Consider the following 20,640-nt stretch of genomic DNA (forward strand, 5'->3'; position numbering starts at 1 on the left):
GTGAGTTCATGACCTGAGCCAAAGTCGGGCACTTAACTGACTGAACCACCCAGGTGCCCCAATAGTGATGTTTTAAGAGAAAGATATGGCTTGTGGAATTTTCCAAACTTATTTGGCCAGAGAATTTTTTTCTCTTTTCATCTTTTTTTCTTAATTTTTTTGGAATTTCGTTTAGTATTGTTTCAAACATATCTTGGCAAAATACACTCAGATTCTAATATCCCTTTGGACTCTATGTAGTATGAGATCCAATGACTACGGGGACAGTCTTGGCCTTACCTGTGGGTGCTGAGGGTACCTATTGGGGTGGTTTTCTATTCAGCCACACAAACTTTGTCAGGGTTTAATTCCTGACTCAGTCTTGATTCCTGACTGTGAAAGGAGTAGGCTTTCCACTTAATTTGCATTGGGAAAGGGGTTGTAATTCAGTCCAGTACCAGTGAGGGAGTCTAACCTTGAACTTACTGCTATGCACTATTTATCAAAACCCAGTCTGAGAAAGTAGTATAGTTATATAGTCCATCTATCCATTTTTGTGGTTACCTAATATTTATGCCTAAATTTATCTAAAATTATGTTTCTGGACCATATAAATGCTCATGTAGCTGGACCACAGTTTTTGGTCCCTTTCTGTGGAAACATAATTTTTAAGCTTACTTATTTATTTTGAGAGGGGGAGAGGCAGAGAGAGAGGGAGGGAGAGAGAGAATCCCAAGCAGGCTCTGCACTGTCAGCACAGAGCCTGACTCTGGGCTCGAACTCACCAACTGTGAGATCATGACATGAGTCAAAATCAAGTGTCAGACGCTTAACCGACTGAGCCACCCCCCGGTGCCCCTCTGTGGAACTATTTTTAACTCAGCTTTATCTTGGCGTTTTCCTCTTTTAGGTTGAGGGGGACAATAAGTAAAACTCATTAGTGTATGTATCAGAGTATTTTTGAGGACTTTGTTACCCTGCAAGCTATCTTATAAAGACCCATGGGATACATTTCAGATTTTTATTCCAGGAAAAATTGTGTTCCCTCTGAAGCAACTTCTTTTTCTCTTTTTAAAAATATTCGTGGATACTGTAAATACTGAAACCGATGGTGTTTCCTTATTTGCATCGCTTCCTGAAAGCTTTCTGCTAAATTTGTGGCCCATCTTTTACAGATATGTAGACTTCTACTCTGGCTTCTTTTTGTCTTAAGGCAGTATAGTTTCTGCAGGCTCTGGAGTCGGCCGTATTGGCTCCATCCTTGAGGAGCTCTGTTGGATTCAGGCAAGCTGCTGAATTCTGTGAGCCCCAGTTTCCTCTTCTGTGAAATGGAGTTAATGGGGGTGCCTGGGTGGCGCAGTCGGTTAAGCGTCCGACTTCAGCCAGGTCACGATCTCGCGGTCCGTGAGTTCGAGCCCTGCGTCGGGCTCTGGGCTGATGGCTCAGAGCCTGGAGCCTGTTTCCGATTCTGTGTCTCCCTCTCTCTCTGCCCCTCCCCTGTTCACGCTCTGTCTCTCTCTGTCCCAAAAATAAATAAATGTTGGAAAAAAAAAAAAAAAAAGAAATGGAGTTAATGGTACCCTCCTAGGGCTACTGTGAGGCTTACCTAAGGGTAATAGACGTAAGCACTTGTTCTTGACACATCTCAAATACTCCGTACTTTTTTCCACTTTCATGTTCCCCATGTTTCACCTCGTCTGCTTTTAAAAATAATTGATTATATATTATTTGTAATATTTTATTCACAATCTAAAAATTCACTGTAATCTAATTTTGTAATCTAAAATATTTCTTGGAGCAAGACAGACCAACCATACCTAAGTGTTGGTTTCTTAGCATGTTGTATTTTGCATAAAATATAGCAACTAAAAACATTCACAATTGCTTTGCCATAAATATTCCTAAATTTACAGAGATTTTGAAACTAGATGTACATGAGAGTTTACTTTTAGTCCACTTCACTTTCATTTTCTTCCCTTTTCCCTTCAGACACACAGCCCCACAAACAGATTTTCTGTGTTATTTGTATAGGTGGGTCAGTGGTTTCTGAAGGCATTTTTTTACTACAGCCTCTTAGGTTAAAAGTTTCACTATCGTTTGAAATCTGTCACAAGACCAGGGAAGCACGTTCATGGTAGAACTATTTAATAAATAAGTTCCCCAGTTTGAGGAGTTAGATTTTTATGTGAGGTCAGGCCAGTTGAAGACATTTACAAAGAATTAGTTGTTTGTTATTGCTGTATGAGTTGCAAGAATGGAAAAAAAAGAAATTCTTTCTTCAATACTTCCTTCCAGGCTGAGTCATCACTAGAGAGTGGGAAGGGCAGCAGCAGCAGAGAATCCAAACCCCAAAGCTGATATCACAAAGTACCATTTCTCCAAGTTGGGGGCTCAGAGGGGAGCCATCATGAGCGATGTCACCATCGTGAAAGAAGGTTGGGTTCAGAAGAGGGGTAAGTGTTCAACAAAGCTGCACATAATGTGGTTGGTAAGTGTGCGAATGGTTGGTGGTGTCCTGGAAGTTGATATTTTTCCTGACGCTGTTAACAAAGTAAACGGACATACTACGTCCAGGAAGAGAGAAATGATATTTAACATATGTGTTAGGAATTTGCTTGTTATGTAGGGATTCTAAGTAATTCCTGATTTTGATCCTTACTACAGTTCTGAACATTTGGCTCTCTGGGATGTTGTGTGCTTGCATGTTACAGAAAGTTCCTGTTGGATTTTTCTGTGCTGTCCACAGCAACTCTGCAATCCAGAGAGATGTCTGTAGGACGATTTAATAATCTAGAAAAGTGCCTAACTTGTATGCATTTAAAGACATGTAAATTTATATTAAGCCGGTTTGGGTGAAAGCAGGGGGAAGGGCTTCTAGGGTTAAAGGGGAAAGAGCTCACCCACAAACTTCTGGCTTCAACAACCCTGTAAGTTAGGTGAGGAAAGTCCTAAAGTAAGAGACCAACTGAAGAAAGGGTTTCTGCGTGTGTGTGTTTATGTTTAATTGCATACTTTTATTTTTCATGATCTAGTTTTAGTATTTCTTGTTTGCTGTTCGCTCCTACTTTAGATAAATAATTCAAATGCATTATTATTCTTTTTACATTATTTTTACTTTAAAGGAAGAACTCTTTAATGTAAAGCTTAGTTTATCTCCTAAGAGATCACCTTTTAATGTGGTCAATGTGTTTATTAAGAAATCTAGAGTGTAGACTCGTTGCCAGGCAACTACTGTTTATCCACGTGGCCAAATTGAGTAGTATGAGGACTGTTGCATTCTTAGGACTTTTAAGTTCCTGTATACTGTATCTATTTCCTGATTAAAAGTTACCTTTTAAATAGTGATTTCAATGTTTTTTGCGGGTCTGTACTTAATACCTATGTTTGGAAAGTCATTGTCAGTAGTTAAATGGGATTATGTATTACTCATTTCTAAAAATTCATCCTTATTGAGTTATAATTTCCATACCAATACAATTCCCCTATTTTAAGTGTACACGGGGATGAATTTTGCTACATGCATGCAGTAGCATAACAAACACTGCAGTCATGACGTTGAACATCTCTGTCACTCCGAAAGCACCCCTATTCCGCTCTGCAGTCCGTCCTCTTTCCTGAGCCCTGGGACCCCTAATCTGCTACAACTGTAATCTTCCTTATAAGTACACTCATCTGGTCCTCTGTGTCTGGTTACTTTCATGTAGCATAATACTTGAACGATTCATCCACATCGCTGTGTACATCACAAGTTTGTTCCTTTTTATTGTTGAGGCATGTTCTGTAGTCTGGACGTACCACAATCTATTTATTTACTGGCTGATGGATATTTGAGCTATTTCTAGTTTGGGGCTATTACACATAAGGCAGCTATGCACATTGGAGATCATGTCTTGGTGTGGTTTGTTTTCCTTTTCCCTTGGGCAGTGACCTGGGAACGAGATTGCTGCTCATACGGTAAGTGTGTGCTTAACTATCAAACGGTTTCAGCCAACTATTGTACAATTGAGTTTAATTTATTGTATGTTATATTATAAATTTAGAAGACATTTTCAGATTTCACTGCTGTCTGAAGGTGCTTTTTCTTTGTTTTTTTAACTTGTCTATTATATTTATACTGTCTTTCCTACTTTGTTTTTTGGGGACGGCAAATCACGTAAACCTTTTGGAGTAATACTTTATGCACCTCTAATGTCTGCTCCCATTAAGTCTGTTTTGACGATTAAGTGAGGTGATGGATGTGGATGTGTTTTGAGAGCTTGAACACAAGTGTAAGTTATTGCCGGCACCACATGTTGTCAAAGATTTAGGGTTGTTCTTGAGTTTGTTTAGTTAATTGCGTCTTACCTGAAACACCATGATAAAAGGTCGGTTTAAACTGCGTGGGGCATAGAAGCAAGAAAAAACTGGACCAGGATTTCTTTGCATTTTTCCTGCCTTGGTTAATAGTACACAAAGATATAAAATGATAAGTAAAAGTCTTTTCTGTCGTGTGCTCTTCCAACTGGTTTCTCTCCTCAGAGATAACCATTGTAGACCTTTTGTATTTTATACTTTTTTTGGTGATTATTATCCCAGTTTTGTGTATAATACGCTAAGCTTTATTTTTGAGTAGTCTTACATAATCTCATGTATCGCCCTTATGAAAAATGAAGAATTTGACTTGTTAATACCTGTTCTCTTCCTTCCCTAAAGGGAGGGAGTGGGCTCATGGTGCACTCTTCATTCTAGAAAGTACTTACACATCATCTCTAAACTGACCACTTTGGGAGTACCCTACACAATCTTTCCTCTGAATTTCCCACATTCCCCTCCCAGTTTGTGGCAACTGAACGTTTATTTTATATTTTCAGGGTTTGTAATAGTTATACTTGCTGATTCGGAGAAGCAGTAATCGATATTATGATAAGTAAACAGTACCTGCTGCCAACCAGAGCAGTATGGTGGGTGCGTGTGATGGGAGCCATAGAGAGCAAATGATCCCCTCATACTCTGTTGGTGTTCAAGATCATGACGCACTTTGGTTTGGCCTCTGGTTTGGGCTATAATGGTTTTTCCTGGATTTTCTAATTGTCACGTTTCCTCCCATTGGTAAAAGAGTGTATGCTTTGCTGTCTTCCTTGTATCACTTGGTCATCCAGCTTTTTAATCCTGGTATTTGTCAAAATTCTATTGTGAACTGACCTTTTTCTAGGTGTGATACTCAGCTAGTAGCATGTTATTTAATTGCATTCCTGGACAAGTTCAGTGCTTTCTTAGATCTCCTGTCTTTCCCCTATTTGTTTTGGATTTATTTTATGGTTTTCTAGAAGTAGTTTTTTTTTTTTTTTCCTTTTTTCAATTTACTGAAGAACTTCTTTCAGAAAGAATATGTCAACACAGTGTTTGAAAATGTGCTTTTCACTTTTACACCTGATGCATACCTTTGCTGGGTATAGAATTCAGTTGTGAAACAGTTTTCCTTCAGAGTTTTGAAGGCTGCATTCCGTTACCTTTTGGTAACCAGTTTTACTGGTAAGAGGCTTAACACTAATAGGAGTAATTTCTTTCTAGGTAACCTGTTTGTTGTCCTCTTGAAGTTTGTTGTGTTCATGCCTCTTTATCCTTGGCTTTATAAAATTTAAGGAGGATAAGATGTGGTTCTTTTTAATTCACCTGTAAAGCATTTGGTGGACCCTTAGAATATGCAGGCAAATGTGTTTAATTCTGGGGAGTCTTCTGTATTTCTTTTGTTATTTTTTCCCTTCTGTGTCTTCTGTATTCTTGTATGGTTTTTTCCCTTAGAGCATCTATATCAGTGCTCTGTTTTAAAATTTTTTCTTTAATTTCTTTGTTTTCTCTCCTTGTTCTGGAAGATTCCTTAACTTTTTCTTTGAACCCTTTACTGAATTATTTATTTCAGCTATTACTTTATATTTCTGGGAATTCTTTGTAGTTCCTAGCCACCCGCTCTTATTTTACAGATTTTTAATCAAAGCACACCAACGAGACTATTTTTAAATTTTTTATCTGCTTCGAATAACTTTTTCAGTTTGTTTATTTTGTTTATTATTTTTTTTTCCTTGGTGGTGTTAGTATTCCTCAGGTATCTGATGATCCCTGTTGGTTTATTTGTGAATGAAAGACTGAGTTTACTGGTAGTGACCTCTGTCTGTTTTTGTAATTCATGTATTTTCCCTGTACTTACGACTGGCTAGATTCTCTGAATGAGGATTTGTAATGGTACTTTTAACTGGACTCTTACAAGCATTAGTTGAAATATTAGGGGAAACCAAATGGGGCATTTTTTTCCTCTGAACTATTCTTAATTTATTCCTTTAGAGATTTTCAGTATGATTTTAAGAATAATCTTCTGTTTTAGTCAAGCAAATTTCATTAGTCTGTTGTTGCTGTTTGGACATATTTTGGCTCAAAGAATTTCTTCTTAAAGAGTAGTAGTATTCTCTGCCTCTTTACACTGGGCAGGTAGATTATCATCACCTGAACTCTGGTGTACTTGTTTTAAAATAAATATATAATGTCTGCCTTCTTTACCTCACAGTGTGCTGGTAAGCATTGTGAGCTAATGTGTACAGAGTATTTGTAAACTATTAATAAAAGTATCGATATAAAAAATTCACAGTTACCCTTAGTTTGACTATCAGTCCTTTTTCTCAAACTTGCATTTGTGAATCAGTTCATGTTAGCTCCTATCTAGATATAATCTCATTTCATTTGTACTTTTGATGTAAATAAGTTGTTCATCATTAAATAGCATCCTGGAGAAGGAAAAAACAGAGTTAAAAATAATTAATGATACTGTGTGGGGCAGATACTTTCCTAACTTCGGTTATTGGTGATATATCAGCATTGAAACCTTTTTTTCCTGTACTTTTCTGGAGCAATTACAGAATGGTAAATATTAATTGAGATAACACATTGATGTAGTATTGTTGGTGTCAGAAATGACAGTAAAGGAAACGTCATGTAGCACACGTGGAGTAAAGTACCGTCTACATTTTCCTGCTTGATGGTCCTGGGAGAGCACATCAGCTTAGGAGATACCTGCAGACGTGTTAAACACTTCTTAGACTCTCTCCTTCACAAGAGAGAAGTGACCAGAGGCTGGTCACAGACCAGCCTGTCTGTACTGCCAGTCTCTAAACCTGATGTCAAAAGTTTTACTCTAAGTTTGTCCTGTTACAGTAAGGGCTAATAGTTGCTGTGAAGAAAGGTGTTGCATTAATAAAGTGGGAAATTTAACCAGCTTAAAAGGTCTAAATTATTGAATTAAGTAGGTTGCAATAGCATTAACCAGGGCTAATTGTAATTTATAAAATTCCGTTTGCGTAATAGTACTGTTTCCTAAGAAGGTAAGTAGTCTCTTCTAAAGGTGGAGAGCCAGTTCCTTGACAACATGTTAAAATCTGTAATGTATTGGTGGTCAATGCACAGTCTTACAATGCTGAAATTGGTACAAATTTAAGAGGTGGTTTTATCATTAAAAACATTTGACTGATGGGGGTGCCTGGGTGGCTCAGTCGGTTAGGTGTCGACTTCGGCTCAGGTCATGATCTCACGGTCCGTGGGTTCGAGCCCCGCGTCGGGCTCTGTGTTGACAGCTCAGAGCCTGGAGCCTGTTTCAGATTCTGTGTCTCCCTCTTTCTCTGACCCTCCCCTGTTCATGCTCTCTCTCTGTCTCAAAAATAAATAAATGTTAAAAAAAAATTAAAAAACAAAACATTTGACTGATGAAAATGCTGCATGCATATGATAGTTTCTTAGGCTTTTTGTTGCTTTGATATCTAACAGATTGAACTTCCAGGTTGTGTTCTGTGTGCGTAACCAGTTTGTGCTTTCAAAGCACTCCTTGCCTTAGTTTGCCTGCTACTTAAAGAGTTTCCAGTTCAAGGATCTTCATGAACTGTGTTCTTGGAATAACACTTGTTTTGTATTCTATGAACTGATTTGTTTAGGTGAACCGGAATGTTAGTATTTGGTAATTCCAAGCTACACTTGATAAGTCTATGAATTTTCTGTCAAAATAGCTTAATGCCACTATGCAGAATGTTTAGTAACGCGAAGATTGTAAGCTGGGCTATGTGTTAACATGAGATTGTTGTGAGCTAGTCAATTATAAGCTGTTCTAGAAAACAGAATCACAGTTTTTGGGGTTCTCATCCAAGTCCAAGGGCTTTTTCCTTAACTTTGTATGTACTTGTACAAGTACCTTTTGCTTCTGTTTTATTCACAAAGTGAGTTTTAAATAAATGATCAAGTGCTTATAGAAATAGAAAACAACTGTATGATTTTGTTTACTACGCAGAAGCAAGCATTTTCCATAGAATGTGGAGAGCTGTGGTAGCCACTGTATAAGTCACATGATAGTTTAGAGAAGCTCACTTGACTATTAATGTTACAAGTGGGGAATAAACATGATAAAATTAAATTTATTTTCTTAAAAAAAATTTTTTTTAATGTTTATTTATTATTGAGAGAGAGAGGGAGAGAGAGAGAGACCATGAGTGGGAGGTGGGGGGGGGGGGAGGGGAGGAGTGGGCAGAGAGAGAGGGAGACACAGAATCTGAAGCAGGCTCCAGGCTCTGAGCAATCAGTACAGAGCCTGATGCGGGCTGGAACCCATGAACCTTGAGATCATGACCTGAGCCAAAGTCAGATGTTTAACCGACTGAGCCACCCAGTCGTCCCAAGTTTATTTTCTAATGACATTGGGGCTCTGAGATTTAATGTATTTACAATAACGTGAATTTTATTTTATTTTCTTATTTGTCTTATTTTCTTCGTCTTATTTTATTATTTGAATACATTGGTTTTGAAAATGTTAATCAAGTAAACCTGGAGAGAACCATCAAATGATAAGCTTTCATATGCATTCTAGAGCTGGAGAATTGTAGAGCTGCTGTTATGTACGCACACACTCACACTACTCCCTATCTTATGCGAGATAGGGATACTTATCCTTCCCCATCAGCAGTTTTGTGTATTGACTTGTAAATTCACTTGTTCAAGTTAGTTACCTCTACAGTTTTCTGCGTGGTCAAGTCATCTGCAAAGAGTCACAGTTTTGCTTCTTCCTTTGCAATCTTTATGTCTTCAGCTAATTTTTCTGATCATTTCACTGGTTAGGAATTCCAGCACAATTTTGAGTAAAAGTGGTGAGAGTGGACTTTTGGTCTTATTTCTCATGTTATTTTACCACCACCATCATCATATTATGTGATAATCACTATTGTAGTTGTTGTGGGCTTTCTATTGCTGCCTTTAATCAGATTGAGAAAGTTCCTTTCTTGTCCTGTTTTGCTGAGAGTTTTTATCATGAGTGGGTGTTCACTTTTTTCAAGAAGTTTTCCCACATCTATTGAAATGACTATTTGACTTTTCCCTGTATTGTGTTAATATGGTGTATTACTTTAACGGCTGGAATATGTCCCATTTGGTCCTGATGTATAATATTTGATTTACCAGTTTTGATGTACCTTGTCAAGGATTGTGGGGTGTTTTTGCATTTTTATTGGTCTATAATTTTCATTTCATGTTTTAGTTTGATGGCTATGCTGGACTCATAAAATAGGTTGGGAAGTATTCCCTTCTCAATTTTTGAAGGAATTTGCATAAGATAGGGTTTATTCCTAACTTAACATGTTTGGTAAAATGCATCAGTGAAGCCATTTGGGTTGGGGCCTTTTTGGTGAGGTTTCTGATAATAAATACAATTTCATTAATAGGCATAGGACTATTCAGATTTTTTGTTTCATTTTGTGTCACTTTGGGAAAATTGTGATTTCTTAGGAATTTTTCCATTTAATCTAAGTTGTTGATATATTTGGAATAAAGTTGTTCTTAATATTCCCTTATTCTTTAAGTGTCTGTGGGATTTGTAATTATAATCCCCTATTCAATTCTGATGTTGGTAAATTGTGTTCTCCCTCTCATTTTTTTTCCTTTGATCAGTTTTACTAGGAGTTTATACATTTTATTGATCTTTTCAAGGAGCCAACTTTTTGCTTTGTTTTCTTTGACCTTTTCTATTTTACTGCTTTTGCTCATTATTATTTTAATTTACTTGTCTTTTTTTCTGGCTTCTTAAGGTAAAATAGTATGTCATTGGTTTTAAATCTCTCTTTTTTTAAAAAATATAAGCACTTAAATCTATGGATTTATCTTTTTAAAAATTTTTTTTAACGTTTATTTATTTTTGAGACAGAGAGAGACAGAGCATGAATGGGGGAGGGACAGAGAGAGAGGGAGACACAGAATCGGAAGCAGGCTCCAGGCTCTGAGCCATCAGCCCAGAGCCCGACGTGGGGCTCAAACTCACGGACTGCGAGATCGTGACCTGAGCTGAAGTCGGACACTTAACCGACTGAGCCACCCAGGTGCCCCTGGATTTATCTTACATCACAGCTTAGTTTTGTCCTACAAGTTTTGATGAAATGTGTTTTCATTGTTATTTAATGTAAAATGTTTTCTAACTTCCCTTGGGATTTGTTCTTTGAACCATGGGTTATTTAGAAGAAGGCTGCTTAATTTACAAATATATAGGGGTTTTTAGATATGTTAGTGTTTTGATTTCAGTTTAATGTTTGATTGTATTTACAGAAGATATTCTATAAAAGTTTCAGTCATCTGGAATTTTTTGTTATTTAAAAAATTTTTTTTATGGTCCACCATATGGTCTATCTTGATTTTTCTGCTGTTGTGGGTGTAGTTTTTTTTTTTTTTTTTTTTTTTTTTTTTTTTTTTTTATAAATGTCTGGTCAGGATGGGTGATAGTGAGTCATATCTTCTGTAACTTTACTGATTTTTTTCTTTAGTTCTATCAATTACTGAGAGAGAAGTAAAATCTCCCAACTATGTGAATTTCTGTTTCTTTATTCTATTTTGCTTTATATATTTTGAAGCTCTGTTGTTAGATGCATCCAGATTTGTATCATCTTCTGGATATATTGCATCTTTTATCCTTATGAAATGTCCATCTTTTTCTGTCTTGAAATTCAGTGTGTCTGATATTAATATAACCACTACAGACTTTCCTGATTAAAGTTTACATCTTCTATCTTTTTAAAATGTTATTTTACATTTAGCTTATCTGTGTGTTATATTTAAACTGTCTCTCTTGTAGATAGCATAGTTTTAGGTCTGGTTCTGTTTTTTTTTTTTTTCTCCTCTTTATCTCATTTGACAGTCTTTACCTTTTAATTGGGGGTGTTTAGACCATACATATTTGTTAATGTAATTATTGATATGATTGAATTTAGGTCTACTGTTTTTTTATTTATTCTCTATTTGTCCTATTTAAAAATTTTTTTCTCTGTTCATATATAGGTATATTTTTGCCTTCTATTGGGTTGATTGAATTTTTTTTAGTATTTCATCTAAATCCCTCTGTCAGTGTGCATTCTCAGTGGAGGGGAGGATATCTCCCCCAAGGGGGTAATCATTGGTTCTGGGGGAGGGTGCAAAAAACTCAGATATTTATAGTCATTTGTGCCTTTCAAGTGGGACACATTATATAAACATATACAGCATATCTGTGGCATTAAAATTTCATGTGGGAGGCTAGAGTGGTTAGGGAAAAAAAAAAGACTAAAAAGGCTTGTTAGGTGGGCCATAATGGAAAAAACTGAACTTCTCTGTAATCTTACATTACTTAATGGTTATTGTAGGGCAGTGGTTTTCAGCCAGGGTTATTTTACTCCCCTGGGGACATTTGACAATGTCTGGAGACATTTTTGGTTGTCATGACTTGGGGTGGGTGTGCTATTGGCATCTAGTAGGTAGAGGCCAGGGATGTTGCTAAGTGTTCTGTAATGTATAGGACAGTTTTCCCCAAACAGAAAATCTTCTACTCCAAAATGTCACTAGTGCTGAGGTTGAGAAACCCTGCTGTTGGGATTATAATATGCATTCCTAATTTATCACATTATATACTGGGTTAATATTTTACTGCATTATGTAAAATAGAACACCCTTGAAATACTGTAGTTACAGGGCGCCTGGGTGGCACTGTCGGTTAAGCGTCTGACTTCAGCCAGGTCACGATCTCGCGGTTCGTGAGTTCGAGCCCCGCGTCAGGCTCTGGGCTGATGGCTCAGAGCCTGGAGCCTGCTTCCGATTCTGTGTCTCCCTCTCTCTCTGCCCCTCCCCCTTCATGCTCTGTCTCTCTCTGTCCCCCCAAAAATAAATAAACGTTGAAAAAAAAATTTAAAAAAAAAAAAAGAAAGAAATACTGTAGTTACATTTACCTCTCCTCTGAGTGCCTTGTGCTGCTGTATCTCATATATAGCAGATATAAATATGTTGTAAACCATGTGATACAATGTTTGAATTTTTGTTTTATGTCCTTTTTATGTCTTTTAAAGAAGAGCAGGATAAATATAGTCTTTTATATGTACTTAATTTGCAGTGTTTCTTTCTTTCTATAGATTTGAGTTTCTGTCTGATATTATTTTCCTTTAGCTTGAAGAGCTTTCTTCAGCATTTCTTTTAGAGCAAATCTGTTGGTGAACAGTACACTCATATTTTTGTTTATTTTAAAATATTTTCGGGGCACCTGGATGGCTCAGTCGGTTGAGCTTCCGACTTTGGCTCAGGTCATGATCTCACAGTCTGTGAGTTCGAGCCCCACGTCGGGCTCTGTGCTGACAGCTCAGAGCCTGGAGCCTGTTTCGGATTCTGTGTCTCCCTCTCTCTCTGACCCTCCCCCATTCATGCTCTGTATCTCTCTGTCTCAAAAATAAATAAACATTAAAAAAATTTTTTTTAATATTTTCATTTCTGTTTTATTTTTGAAGGATTTTTTTATTGTATATAGAATTATGATTTGTGAGTTTGTTTCTTTCCTCACTTTAAAGATGTCTTTTCATTTTCTTCTACTTTCCCTTGTTTCTGATAAGTCAGCTCTTACGTTGTGTTGTTACCTGTATACAACATACCATTTTCTGTGACTACCTGCGAGATTTTTCTAGCTTTGATTTCAGCACTTTGATGATGTGCCTAGGTGTTTTCTTTGTATGTATCCTATTTTGGATTTACTGGATTTTTGTTGTTTTTCATCTGTAAATATATGTTTTTACCAAACTTGGGAAGTTGCATTGGCCATTATTTCTAAAGAACATTTTCTATGCTGTTCTCTGGAATAGTTGTTTTTTATATTTTATACAGAGTTTATAATTTTATGTATGGCAAAATTAGTCTAAGTCACCCTACAACTACTGGAAGTGGAACTCTGATAGGTATATATGTTTTAATGTGTGGATATACAAATTTGTTAAAGTTTTACCATTCACTTAGTTTTGTTATTGCTCATAACAAATTATGTGGAGTAGAAATTTCATCTACATTGATATTTGAGGAAGCTGATGATTTCTGTTTTTGAATTAAAAATTTTTTTTTAAGTTTTATTTATTTTGAGAGAGAGAGCATGAGCAGGGGAGGGGCAGAGAGAGAGAGAGAGAGCATCTCAAGCAGGCTCCACACTGTCAGCACAGAGCCTGATATAGGGCTTGAACTCACGAACTGTGAGATCATGATCTGAGCTGAAATCAAGAGTTGGACTCTTAACCGACTGAGCCACCTAGGCACCTCAGAAACTGATGGTTTCAACCAGCTGAGTTGGAAACATAGAAATACCTGGAAACATAGCTGAACCTTTTTTTCCCAACTGAATTTATAGAATTTTAAACTAAAAGAGACTTTAGAAGTCACCTAGTCTTATATCCATTTATCTTTACAGAAAACAAGTCATTTTTTGAGTTGGGGCTTAGCCCGGACCAGTAGCTGAAATTTCTTTATTGCCAATTTTATGATGCTTCATCTTTTGTTTCTTTCTTGACACTCAGACGTGTTTTGGAGTTCTTTTTTAAAAAGTCTGTTATTAGTATGTGCTGAGAGAGGGGCTCAGAACAGTTGCACAGGAGGAGAGTTTAAAACCCTGTGAGAATGGAAAAAGGGGAGTATCTTACATCTGGTGGAATCCTTATGCCATTTGAGTGGTATCACTTACCTCTCTGTGTCCCAGTGGGGACTACAGGGAAGCTGTATCTCTAGAACTTACTGTGTTACCTCCTTGGAGAAACTATTTTTATATTCTTTGACATGGATAAACTTTCTTTAATTATCTGTTCACATTCTGTAATCAATTGCGTTATCTTACTGGTATGATTAACCGTGCACATACCAGTGTGCTTTCTTTTATGTATGTTGATGCTTAACGCCAGTTTTTCTACTTTTTTTCCCCTGCATCCTTGTCAATAAAAATGTTCTAAGTATTTCAAATATAAATTCTAATATAATCTCAGATTTTTTTCCCAGATCACAGTCTTACAAAGTTGGAATGATTTCTCTTGTCTGTGTATTACATCACTTTGCTCCCTTGTGGCTTTATATTGACTAGTTGTCACATAGACCCTTTATTTCTCTTTGTCTGTTGTCAACTCCCCTGAGGGCAGGAACTGTGTCTAATACAACTACATTTTGCATATCGGTTCTGCGAGTACTTTGAATGTGGGAGGCTCTTAGTCTTTGAGTGAATGAGGAAGAAAACAGTCTTTAGAAGTTCCTGTAGCTGGGGCACCTGGGTGGCTCAGTTGGTTAAGTGTTCAACTCTTGGTTTTGGATCAGGTCATGATCTCATGGTTTGTGAGTTCGGGCCCCATGTTGGACTCTGCACTGACAGTGCGAAGCCCACTTGGGATTCTCTCTCTCTCTCTCTCTCTCTCTCTCTCTGCTCCTCCCCTGTGCGCTCTCTCTCTTAAAATAAATAAATACATTTAAATAAGAAAAGGTCCAGTAACAGTGTGTCACAGATTGCAGGGCAAGGAACTAGAATTGGGACAGCTGGGGCAAGTCAGGAAACACAAAATAGATCACAATTATGAAAGCAGCCTATAATCTAGGATAGGGTTTTGGTAAGGGCGGGGCTGGCATTCTAGATCAGGTTGTATATCTGTCAAGTTGTTTGTAGGAAAATGGAGCTAATAGGGTAGGAGTTGCTAGAACTGACTGAATGACTGTTCTATGCACAGGACTCTGATAGTCCCAGAATGGTTTAGCATATAAGATGCCTAAATCAGGGAAGTGAGAACAGAGTATGGTCATAGTTCTGGAACACTTACCCATATTTTACTCTTAGAACCACAAAGTACTTCTGAGTTCATGATTCTTCCGGCCTGGAAGAATCTTTGGTACTGTGTTGCTGATGGATCATTGATCTCCGATATTGTGGGTAACTAAAATCTCACTGTATAGGACGTAACTGTTTGATTATTTAACAGCTGTGAGTAGTGGGGGTCTTTGTTTTGCCCTCCTGAGCAATCTAGAACAAGTTCTGTTTTCCGTGAGACAGGCCTTCCAATATTTCAGGATTGCTGTGACACCTTCCCTAAAATGTTTTTAAGCAAACTGTTCTTTTCTTTTAACTTGTTCATTCTCTGACATGTTTCTAGCCCTCACACATAATTTTGGTGTCCTGCTGTGGAAATATCTCAGTTTGTCACTGTCTTTCTTAAAATGTGGTCGCCAGAGTGAACCTAATACTGCAGGTGTGGTCAGTGCAGCGAAGAGCACAGCAGGACTGTTCCCCACAGCACGGCACGGGAGGGCCGGATTGCCCTCCAAGGCCACAGCTGGGTTTTCAGTTTTAATTTTTTTTAAGTTTTTATTTACTTACTAGAGAGAGAGAGAGAGAGAGAGAGAGAGAGAGAGAGAGAGAGAATCTCAAGCAGGCTCTGCACTCTCAGTGCAGAGCCCGACTCTGGGCTTGAATTCAGCAAACCCTGAGATCATGACCTCAGCTGAAACCAAGAGTCGGACACTTAACTGACTGAGCCACCCAGGCACCTCTTTAGTTTTAACTTTTAAAGGAACTTTTATTATGTTTTGTTTATGCAGACCATTTACATATGCCAGTTTGTCGTCCACATGTTACCAATTTTCATTCCTGTCACTAGTATGTAAAAGTTTCTGCTTTCTCTTGCCATAATTATCACTTGTATTATCTTTTTAATTTTAGCCATCATATTGCTGTTTTATTTTGCGTTTATTTGTTACGCTGAGGCTTAACTTTGTTGTTAATGCTTTTAGCCATTTTTTCTTCAAATGAATTACTTGTTTCTTATCCTTAATCAATTTTATGGTATGAGGCTTATGTCTTCTTTATTAAAATTTTTTTTTAACGTTTATTTATTTTTGAGAGAGAGAGTGAGACAGAGCATGAGAGGGGGAGGGCCAGAGAGAGGGAGACACAGAATCCAAAGCAGGCTACGGGCTCTGAACTGTCAGCACAGAGCCTGACGTGGGGCTCAGACCACGGACTGTGAGAATATGACCTGAACCCAAGTCGGACGCCCAACTGACTGAGCCACCCAGGTGCCCCTATGAGGCTTATGTCTTTAGTCAATTTTATAAATTTGATATGTTCTTATTATTTGTAAGAGCTTTTTATGTATTCAGAATACCATTATTTTATTTATCAATTTGTTGTTACAAATATTTTCCTGGTTTGAGTATATCTTTTAACTCTATGATTTTGTCACGTATAAGTTTTTAATTGTTACATAGTTTAGTATATCAGACTTTTCCCTTCCGAGGAGGCCATTGAGGTCACACTTAGATACTCTTGCCCTGTTTTCTTCGAGCATCGTTATGGTTAAAACAATTTGTATTATCTACATAATACGTTAGTTCCTCTTGTAAAAGGTCCAAGTAGTATGTAATAGAGTATGATATGGTTCCTCCACTCCCAATTTCCTTCTTAGAAATAACCGCCGTCAAGTGTGATGTCCTGCTATAAAGCCAACATTTTTCTGAAAACAGGTAAGAATGAGAAAGATACATGTCAAACTATGGGTAGTATTTGTCTCTTGTCAGGAGATTGGAATTCAAGAGATTAGGTGGGGGACAGGAAGAGGGATAATTAAAGAAATGAGACTTTTACACTTTATTCTGTATAAACATTTGGATCTTTTATCTCACTTTGCGTAAATGACATCATAATCACTTAACAGTATGTCTTAGAGATTTGTCTACGCCCTTGCAACATGGTCACTCAGAAAATTTGAAAAAATGACCAAGTTGATGTAACTTGCTTTTAGTGAATCTGTTCTTCTCATCCATCTACTTTTCTCATTTTTAAGTACGCAGGTACTGTCAGTTTAGCCCAATGGTCAAGAGGATGGAATTTAACTTCAGATCTTGGCTTTGCCATTTACTAGTGACTATGGGCAGAAATCTTTTTTTTTTTTTTTTTTTCAACGTTTATTTATTTTTGGGACAGAGAGAGACAGAGCATGAACGGGGGAGGGGCAGAGAGAGAGGGAGACACAGAATCGGAAACAGGCTCCAGGCTCTGAGCCATCAGCCCAGAGCCCGACGCGGGGCTCGAACTCACGGACCGCGAGATCGTGACCTGGCTGAAGTCGGACGCTTAACTGACTGCGCCACCCAGGCACCCCCAGAAATCTTAATATGCCTTAAATTTCTCATGTGTAAAATGGTGCTGATAATAAATGGTTTAAGACTCCGAGATCATAATGTTTGATTAGCTCTTATCCCAGTGCATGGGACATACTAAATAATTAATAGACAGTAGCGGTTATTTAATAATCTGTTATAGGTCCTAATGCTGAATTTCACATCACATTTAGTAATTGTTAGTGTTTAGGCTCATCTATTGTTTTCCTCTGTAAAAACAATAAAGATACTTGCCCTTTTCAGGGTTTTTTTTTTTTTTTTTTTTTTTTTAATCCCTTCTGGTGCTCTGCATTTCTTAGAGATAATTGATGCTAACTGGAACTCAGAGTGGTAAGTCACTTAGTGTCTTCTCAGCACCTCTGGGCATCAATGTTTGCATTATGATGGTTCTCTCTTGAGAAGACAAGTGTAAAAGAGGAGTTAATCAGTATTCCTTTCCTGTTGCCCGGCCTGAGTGCTATACTCTCTTCCTCTGGCTTCATCTTTTGTAATTTTGAAATTCGCGTTGGCCTGTAACTATGTTTTCCAATTCATTGAGGATTACGAGTTCTGTTCTCTGTATTTGTTCTTCGTTATGCTTGTCTTTCCCAACACTTTTTCTGATGTTGAGTGAAGTAGCGCTTAAAGCAACAAGTACATACATTTTTTTCTTCCTCACTCAGGGTTGGGTAAGGTCAAATGATAATGATATTTTAATCTTGTGCTTGAATTTTATGACTAAAACTGCTTGCCATATAAGAACACTAACTTTGTTATCTTAATGGTTGGACGCGAAGACGTTTCTATCCAGAATTCATCGATCAAGAAATAGAACTTAAGTGTATTTTTTAGCTTTATAATATCAAGCAATACAAAAACTGAAAATGAAAATAACAGTAATAAGAATTGGGAAGAAGGTTGAAGGGGAACTCAGTTTTTCACCTTCATAGTGGGAAGTCAGTTGATGTGGTTACAGGTGATAAATCAAGAGACAGAGGCATAATACCGAAAATATTAAAAGTGGCTATTGTTGTGAAGTGGAATAGAGAGTGAGGCTGTGTGTGCACGCACGTGTGTGCATGTGTGTGCCTGTGCAGGGGAATGGTGGAAGAGATTCTTTCTTATGCTATTGAACTATTGTTGCTTGGTGTATGTGTCCATTAACAATAATAAATTATACCTTGCATGATCCCAATTGCTGAAAATAAAATACAGTTTTGTATATCAATGTATGTTTAAAAAATTGATTGGAAGGAACTATACCAAATATGATCTCTTGGTAGTGAGTTTTTTTTCCTTCATTATATTTTTCTGTATTCTGTGAGATTTCTAAAGTGAATATCTTACTTTGATAGTTTAGAAGAGCATTATTGAAGGAAAACGATCTAGGACCTCCTGGATTTAATTTGTCACTTGGCATCAGTATGCTGTTTTTTATTTAGACAAGTACTGTAACTTTTTTTTTTTAATTAAAGGAATTGTACACCATATTCTCTAAATGTTTGTAAATGTATTAGTAAGGCAGGCATTCTGCTAAAAATAACAGAAAACCCAGCCAACAGTAACAAAACAAAGACTGGTTTATTTTTTTCACTTAAGAAGGGTAAAGGTGAGCAGTTCCTAGTTGCTTAGCAAATAAAGATGAAATCATCAGAGATTCAAGCTCTCTCTGCTGCTTCACCTTTGGCTTGTTGGCTTTTCGTGCTACAGTTGTTGCTGTAAGGTTTCAAGATGGCTGTGCTAACAAGCATTACATTTCTGTTTAGGGAAGACGGATGCGAGTGTCAGCCACACTGTCCCTTTTATTAGGAAACTAGCAGCTTTCTCAGAGCTCACTATCAGACTTCCTTTTATGTTGTGGTGCCCAGAACTGGGTTATGTGTCCCCATAGCTGCGAAAAGCTAGTATCTGTCTTTCAGTCTGTGTAGGGGGAGGTGACAAGGGTGAGGGGGACTGGGAGTTGACTCTGCGTTAGCCAACAGTGTCTTCCACCACGAGTTGTGATTATACAGTTACAGTGCGTGTACTTGAGTTCCCAGACAGATTTCTAGGAGAGACAGCAGCCTTCCTAGAGGTTAGACTGAGGATTTGGCATATGAGCATTCTCTAAAATGCACCCCTGTGGAGATTATTCTCAAATGGGGCCATTTTGTCTGATTTTGGGAGTACTAGTCTTGTGCTCCTTTTTGTCTTTTGAGATGATTGTGAGTTAGGGAGTAGGTCGGTAAAATGCTCCCCAGTTTGACTTTATTTTTCTTATAAATTCCAAATTTCAGTTTCTATCCAGGATTCTAAGGATTGTGAGTTTTTAGTGTATCAGGTACATTATGTAAGATTTTCATTTTTGTTTTTAAGTCTTTGAGTATGCAATGAAACTGGTAGTCACAGGTTTTATAGCTGATGATTTCAGCTCTCCCAACCCAAATAGTACTGGGTCAGCCCCAAATACCCAGATTACACTGGTCAAGATATTAGGTCTTACATTTACTTGGGTTTTTCCCATGACGTGTATTGTAATGGGTATTACCCCTTATTTTCTTATTCCTTTGTCACGGACTTATTAAAAAATTTTTTCAAAATACAGATGTGTACAGTTGCCATTGTGATGTTTATGGGTTTCAGCATTAAAATGGTGCTGAGTACTCTTAAATGTAGAGAACAAACTGAAGGTTGCTGGAGGGATTGTGGGTAGGGGATGGGCTAAATGGGCAAGGGGCATTAAGGAGGACACTTGTTGGGATGAGCACTGGGTGTTATATGTAGGGGTATAATGACTTCAGGAATCTACTGTAATTGTACTATATGCTAACTAACTTGGATGTAAATGAAAAAAAAAATGAAATAAAAAAATAAAAAATGGTGCTGAGTAAAATGTGTTACTATCAAATTAGACTTATTTATAAAAGTTTAGGATTTAATAGTAGTGTTTATCAATGAATTGGTAAACTTTAACCTTAGGTTTGTCTTACCAGTAAACCAGGGATATTTATTTAGTCCTAACCCATTTTTTTCTTAGTCCAAAAAGATATTACTCACTTTTGCTCTTGCGGAGTGAAAAATTGTCCTTGACACGGAAATGATCATACTCATTTCTAGTACTTGGATAAACTGATGTCTTTATTTGATTAGAGAGACATGTGTGCTGGAGACTGGGGAGAGGATATAAAGATGAAGAAACAGGTCACCTGTCCTCATGGAGTCCAGAGTGTCAGT

At 37.4% G+C, this 20,640-nt stretch overlaps 1 protein-coding gene across 3 annotated transcripts in view; it reads left to right on the plus strand.

Moving 5' to 3' along the window:
- Positions 1-20,640, plus strand: part of AKT3 (AKT serine/threonine kinase 3) — a 306,832-nt gene that overhangs the window by 8,652 nt on the left and 277,540 nt on the right. For all 3 annotated transcript variants that reach the window (XM_023247426.2, XM_023247427.2, XM_045049318.1), the window contains exon 2: positions 2,275-2,432. In XM_023247426.2, the coding sequence (XP_023103194.1) occupies positions 2,387-2,432 (46 nt within the window). In that variant the 5' untranslated portion in view covers positions 2,275-2,386. The remainder of the gene's footprint in view (positions 1-2,274; positions 2,433-20,640) is intronic.

The sequence above is a fragment of the Felis catus genome, chromosome F1 (assembly GCF_018350175.1).
Source record: "Felis catus isolate Fca126 chromosome F1, F.catus_Fca126_mat1.0, whole genome shotgun sequence".
Lineage (NCBI taxonomy): Eukaryota > Metazoa > Chordata > Mammalia > Carnivora > Felidae > Felis > Felis catus.